General features: G+C 33.0%; 1 protein-coding gene across 1 annotated transcript in view; it reads left to right on the forward strand.

Annotated features, from left to right (window-relative positions):
* Positions 1 to 7,547, forward strand: part of LOC103607903 (mannosyl-oligosaccharide 1,2-alpha-mannosidase IB) — a gene marked incomplete at its 5' end in the record, with an annotated part of 71,929 nt that overhangs the window by 54,632 nt on the left and 9,750 nt on the right. The window contains one exon of the mRNA XM_008592363.1: positions 2,887 to 3,106. Coding sequence (XP_008590585.1) covers positions 2,887 to 3,106 — 220 coding nt within the window. The remainder of the gene's footprint in view (positions 1 to 2,886; positions 3,107 to 7,547) is intronic.

A 7,547-nucleotide genomic window follows, 5' to 3' on the forward strand; every position in this document is an offset into this window, starting at 1 on the left:
GAATAGTTGGAGAGTTTCATACCTTGTGATTAAAATTTAAACCTAGAAATTTTTATGATCTAAGAAAATTGGATAACTAGGAAAAATCTGATATTCCAAGAATAGTATTGAAAATAGCCCTTAGTCATTCCCACTAGACAGTGGGCTCCCTTAGGGCAGAGGCTAATTTGTTTATCATTGTGTCAGCACCTAGCGTGATACCTGAAACATAGTAGGTATTCAGTAAGTACTTGATAAATGAATGAATATATTTAATATTTTTATTTTTGAAAAAGTGCGACATGTCATATACCATGTAATCATTTTTTCTTCATAGTTTGCTGCTTTCTTGTAATATTCTTAATCTAAAACCATTTTTCTTTTGTTTTGTCAAAGGAAAGAGAAAATTATTTTATATTTGTCATTGCTTTTTAAATTGTATATATTGTACCTTGAAAGGCATGATATCTGTTTTGAAAGTTAACCTTACAAATTAAAATTATTTTCTTTGAATCATCTGCTATATAAGTTACGCATCCTATAAATATTTACATATTTATTTTCTGTGTCCAGTTTTTATTAGTTCTTAAATCCAGAATGGCTACCTACTAAGTATTTTTTAGTAATAGTTGGTAAACTTTCTTTTGAGGCGTGATCTCAAGTGTGCAGTTTTTATAATGTTTAATTATTTCCAATAACTATTAATTTTGTTAAGAGGCAGAATATGTACAAATTGTGAAATAAACGATACGTGGAATGTGTGGAAAAGATAGGAATGAACACTTAAGATGCATTTTAATTTGTAATAAATCATTTTTAAAATTTGCTTTTCTGAGCTATTCTGTTTAAATTATTCCATCCCCACCCTACCCTCCTCTGCACTTGCAGATACCCATGTCCCTGGTTCCTACATCTTAACTTTCTTTTTAAAAATTATATATAGCTATAGATCTTATGTTCTGATTGTTTATGTTGAGTCTTTAATTTTTAAAATAGTGAACAAAAATATACCTCTTTTTGGAGCAAGAAAGTAATATCAGTGTTAGTGAAGATTGTTTAACACCTTTTAATACAAGAGTATTACTACTCTTAACTGACATGCACTGGTTTGACATTTCGTATAATTTGAATTCTTAGGCATTTGTCATGTTTTTAAGAGAGAAGAGAGCAATTGCAGAGATCCATAAGTGAATTACTGGTAAAATGTCCCATCTTTGCCTACCTTTTACTTTAGTCCTAGTAAGTCCATGGGGATATTCTTGGCTATCTTAATTATAACAAGGTAAGATTTATGTTATAAAGCACAGAAATCACAAAATGACAAAAATGTTATATAAAAATTTAGGACCAAAACTATGGATATAATTCTGTAGGCACTTATGGAGTATCTTACATGTGAAAAACATTCTAGTATCATGAGGTCCACAGAGATGAAAAACATTGCCCCTGTGCTCCAAAAACCTGCTTTTTCATTTGTGCTTCAAAGTACTATAGTTGAAAGAAAACAACAATGCAAAAATCTTGTAATCCAATGGTAGTCCCTTATTTTGTTTATCAGCCACCTCTTATTCCCCTAACAGGTCAACTATAAGTATCTAAGGCACCATTCATTTATTAAATAAAAGAAAACAACAATACAAAAATCTTGTAATCCAATGGTAGTCCCTTATTTTGTTTATCAACCACCTCTTATTCCCCTAACAGGTCAACTATAAGTATCTAAGGCACCATTCATTTATTAAATTACTTACTAATCAAATATTTATTGAGTGCACACTACAGGCCTCCTGGAGTATAAGATGATGAATAAGGCATATTTCATCCATTTCTGTAAAACTTCTAGTATCTATTACAGGGGATACAAAATAATATTTTCCAAAGCTGATTGTTAATGAGAACAACCACAATAAAGATATGGACTAATTCTTGGATGAAATATTCCTTTTTATTGTTAGGAAGAATAGTCTAGTCACTAGTCATATGCAGTAGTTTCTACCAGAGAGAACTGAATTAATGTAATTTCTTATACCTTTCTGTAGATATATCTCTAAATATCTGTAGAGAATTAATCCATTGTCCCTCGCAGCAAAGTCTGAGGACATAATCCAAAGGAGCAAAGCTCTTAAAAATCTTATTTTTAAAATGAAATGTGATTGTTATACTCTATGTTATGCAAGTTTAATATAGAATATTTTTCTCACCATCCCACATCTTTTGAGTAAAATTGTCATTCCTGGAGGATGGACTGTGTTTATCACGTAGCTACTCTTATCCATGGCACAGCATCCAAAACAAACGCATAAGTTTGAGAAGTAAGGGACTAAGAAGTTAAGGGATAAGTATTTAAATTTTGAACTAGTTTTGAAAGCTTATAATATATAAGGTTTTCTTACCTAATGGTGCCTTTTAAAGGTGCTTTCCCAAGTGGTATGGTTGCATAGAAAATGAGGAACTGTTTTTGACTAATTATTAAAATCATAGTTTTTAATTAACTTGGGTATTCTTCCTGTTCACTTTTTGTTGTATGAAATAGAAAATAAATTGGTAAAGCCTTTGTTAGAAACTTATCATCATGATCTCAGTTGGCTGGTTATTATGAATTTCATTTAGCTCAAGAAGACAAAGCCTGTAATGGGCAGTGTTATGTACAAAGGTAATATTTAGGCCAAGTCTCTCCTCTCTCACTCCATCTCATACAGTAGTGATTAGGGTATTTGTTCCATGTTATATGCAAGTTGATCACTCATTCCAAAACTAACTTAATGTAAATTAAGCCTCCCAGTTTGGGAAAGTTTCTGCTTTATGTAATATCATATTACCATATATATTTTATGATAGCCAGAAGGATATAAGTTTGGACACTAACAGTTTGCTTCTAAAATTTTGAATGTTTTCTCTTTCTTACAGGCTATAGAAAAACATCTTATTAAGAAGTCCCGTGGAGGTCTTGTCTTTATAGGAGAATGGAAGAATGGACACTTGGAAAAGAAGATGGGGCATTTGGCCTGCTTTGCTGGGGGAATGTTTGCACTAGGAGCAGATGGTTCCAGAACAGATAAAGCTGGTCATTATTTAGAACTAGGGGCAGAAATTGCACGCACATGTCATGAATCATATGACAGAACTGGTAAGACTATAAATAAGGCTAATAATTACTTAGTCTAAAATAACCACTAAGTCAAAAATGTATCTAGGAATTAGAAGGAGAATTCTGTATATTGGCAGGTTTTTTTATTATTATTTATTAGCATCTTCATTGTTACAAATCATACTTATTCTTTATCCTCCTTATCAAATCTTTCCCCTTCCGCCTCCCCCTCCCTCTTCCCCCTTCCCCCTCTAATAACCATAGATTTGTTCTCTCCATATGATAGATTAACTGTTCCTCTGTTGGTTTGTTGCCTAGAAGATCTGTCCAGTACTGAAGTGTGATCAAGTCCTCCCCTATTATCATAAATCAGATGCTTCTTCTATTACTCTGGAGTGTGCTTTGTGGAGAGAGAGGACCTCTTCTTTAGTTTTTGTTTTTGGTCTCCGCCGATACCTCTCCTTGTGTCAATGCAATTGAGAGTCTGGCATGCCATCTGCACAGTGGCTGTGACTGCTGCTATAGAGGCTAGCCGCTTTTGTGGCAACCTGCAATTGCGGTGGCTTTGGTGGCATTGGCTACCCACATGAAAATGGTGTTTTTGGTGTGATCTTTACCTGGTTGTGTCTGGGTTCGGCTTCCCACGGCTCCACGCCTCTGGACCCTGGCAGGGCCTGGAGCAGTGGCAGCAGCTTGCCTAGTCGTGGCTGTATATTGGGACTTTTCACTTCGAAATAATTTAACACAGTAAATCATTTTCTTAAGAACTTGAATTTTAATTTAGGAAATGTATTTTTACATCTCTTCTTTAAAAATTCTGAATTATTCTGCTGTTTTGATAATATTATTTGATTATATTATTTGATAATAATATTTGATAAATATTTTGAAGTAATTGTTTTAAGGACAAGAGGTAGGATATTTGGGGATGTATGGAATAACGTTATTTTAATATAATAAGAATCCATTTTAGCCATTCACTTTGGCTTCTGTAAAACCAGCTGCTTAAAAGAACACACAATTGACTGATTTAGGTTATATTGTCTTGACTATCTTCTTGTGAAAATAAAAATAACCAAAAGATAATAGTAGTTATCTTTAATGTATAATTGGTATCTAGTTAACTGGCAGTTTGTCCATTAATCAATTCACCAGTAATTTTTGGAGTTGGAGTTGTTTGATCCTCTGACATTGTTTTGGGCAGGTAGGTAATATAATATTTTCTGAACTTAAGTGTCCTTGCCTGGAAAATGAAATGATTTTTAATGGTGACAAAAATTGGTTCTTGGGAGTGTGAAAAAAAATCTTACCCTCTTTGTGTATAAAGAATAGATATACATATAGCTATAAACAGATATGTAGTATGTATTTGGTATTAAAATTTCATGGAGGGAGAAGGTAATTAGATTAAAATAAAAAAAGAAGCCTAGAAAGTATCCTTGAGGATGTAATAGTGAAAAAAGGATTAAGAAATACTGGACTAGACCTTCCAAGGTTTTCTCTGGCTTTAAAGTTGTGTGTTTCTATATGAAATAATGGACAATGAGTTCCCTGAAAGCCTAAAAACGAGTAATTTCTATTTGTGATTTTAGACATTGAATTGTTGCTTTTATCAAATAACTGAATTTCTTTCTTATTTTTTTTTTTTTTGTCTTTTGTCTTTTTCCGTGTCCGGCAACGGATCGCAACCCTCAGTGTTGCCCCCGTACCGGACCGGGGACCTCCCGCGCCTCACTCAGCCAGTGAGCGGGAACCGGTCTGTATGTGGGATCCGAACCCTCGGGCGGGAGCGCCGCAGCGCTTCCCAAGCGGCGCACTTATCCAGTGCGCCACCGGGCCGGCCCCCAAATAACTGAATTTCTGTTTTAAGGTTATTTTAGCATCATGCACACAACATGATTGACTTATAAGTTATTCTAGTTCATCAGTCTGTCAAGTTATTTTTATATAGCAAGAAATTGAACTTTAGGTGAAAATGACCTTCCAGTTCTCTCATTAAATAAATTGAGGGCTCCATCTCTTGAAAAATTACAGAGTTGAAAGGACATTGAAGTGATCTTATTTTAGGGCAGTTTAAGTGTTTATACATAATACATATAGAAGTCAGTGATCTGAGTTACAAATAGAATTTAAATTCTTATGTTAATGACATAGAATGTCAATTACTCACTTAAAATATAGCAAAAATTAGTAAAACATTGAGGATCAGAATGGATATTTAGTGTTTATATGAGGACCTATCATAATGAGGCTTGTTATTCAGATTTTGACCATAAAACAAATAACAGTTCTAAAACAATAGAATTCCACATGGTAGACATACTAAAAATATGAAATGTCATAGTTATTGTAACTAACTGCTTACTTCATTAAACATGGAACACCTGTTATAAGCTAAGCATTATGCTGGGTGTTTACAGGTTAAAGTGTGAACAAGATATGTTCTCTGCCTTTGAGAAGTTCAGAGAATACCAGAGTTATTAAAGGATTCTCTTATATTTCTGACTTTCACACTTCATAATGACGTCGCTGATGCTCATTCTTGTTCTGATTGTCATTCTTATGTTCCAAGTTGATGACCCTGTGACCCTCTTTGTAATGGTATACCCCCCAAAAGATTACTATTTGATTTGTGTCCTGTGTTTTCAAGTCTTTCACTGTTTTTACTAGTCTCTAATCTCAGCTTAGATCCTTTAATTAAAAAGTACAGTCCTAATTTTGCTAACTTCCCACCAGGTTATTACATCTTCTGCTGTGTTTTCTTATAGCTGTGCTATAATTTTTGGCCACCATGTTTAAAAATATCCATCTACTTCTCCTTAGTAGCAATTACAGCTAAATCTATAATTACTGTCTTGGAATTTCACTTGAATTTTCTTTAGAACCAGAATTACCATTAATTTTAAATTTGGTAATTTTAATATATTCCAGCATATTGGTAAGCCTGGCCTGTTAGGAACTGTAGGCAACATTACTGAATCTGTTCTTGAAACTGAGCAATAACTCAGTGGTTGTTTCAAGCATTATCATATTTACTTGGGAAGTGAGGCATAATGCAGAATTGGTGGCAAACCTGATCTTAGACTTCCAAAATACCGTACTTTCTTATTCCGGGTTTCTAGATTTTTTTTTTTTTTTTTTTTTCAAAATTGCTGCCATCATTGAAATATTGACTTATGAGATTTAATCCACTTCATACTGAAATTCGGTAAACTGCCTTTCCTAGACCATGTACTATTACATTTGGGGGAAAGTTTTAATCTGTTTAGGTACATATAACATATTCATTGGACAAGTGTCATTGGATATGAAGTATTGGACATATTTGAAGAGTTTCTACAACTGTTTTTTTTTTTTTTTCCTTTCCTTAAAGGCAGTTAATAGGAGAGGAGGATACAGGAAAATAGTTTAAGTTCTTCCCTTACTATTAGTCCATTCAAACTGTGATCAGATTGCTCTTCACAGAATGGTCCTTATGCTTTTTTCTTTGTTGAATTTTTTTGGTTGTGCTTGTTTCCAGATCTCCAGATTTTACCCATCTTGGAGGATTTGTATAAACCGCAATTCTCCATGACTTCACAAACAAATCTGTGCCTTCTTTAAACTTCTCTTTTATTGCTTACTACTGACATTTATCACATTTGCTATTTCACTATAATTTTTTTATTTTTGCATGTCTCACTTTTTTTTTTACCTACATTAAATAATTTTTTTTAACCTATAGAGTTATTTTCACCCAAGCACTAAGTTTATTGTTTTGACTCAATTTTCACTTGTTGGATTAGTTATTTTCCTTTTAGAAACAAAATATCAGATGTAAAAGGGGAATTTAAGATAGGGAATAGCAATGAAGTGCAAGGTAAAATGTTATGATTTTTTTTTTTTACATTTCTTAAAAGATCTTGTAAGAAATAATGCCCTCGAAAACATGAAACCCATATTTGGCCAAAATAATGGATGGTGAGATATCTATAACTTAGGAGTGTACATTTTTACTTAACTTTTTATAGGACAAATAAGTTACCTTTCTGGTATGTTTTGTGAAGTTATGAATGACTAATAAAATAAAATTTTCAGTAAGAAGCTTAATGTTGTGCAGCCAATATCGACTTGGCTACAGATGATTTTATCATTATAATTACAGAAGTTATTATTTAATTTAAAGTTAGCCTTAAGGTTAACATTTGAACACTGCGTCTGATCACCTCTTAGAACTAATAGTCTGAGTAAGGAAAAACATAAGAAATCCAGACCAAATGACCTACCTTACTTTTTTATAGGATTACTATCATCTCAGTACTTGTGATATTTGACTTTTTTAAATTTTATTTTTATTGTTTATGTTCAAAATGTGCAACATGATGTTTCAATATACAAATACATAATGAAATAATTACTGTCCTCAAGCAAGTTAATGTATCTATCACCTCACAGTTTACCTTTTGTGTGTGTGTGTGTGTGTGTGTGTGTGTGTGTGTGT

Source organism: Galeopterus variegatus, unplaced genomic scaffold (genome assembly GCF_000696425.1).
Source record: "Galeopterus variegatus unplaced genomic scaffold, G_variegatus-3.0.2 Scaffold7828, whole genome shotgun sequence".
In the NCBI taxonomy this organism is placed as follows: Eukaryota; Metazoa; Chordata; class Mammalia; order Dermoptera; family Cynocephalidae; genus Galeopterus; species Galeopterus variegatus.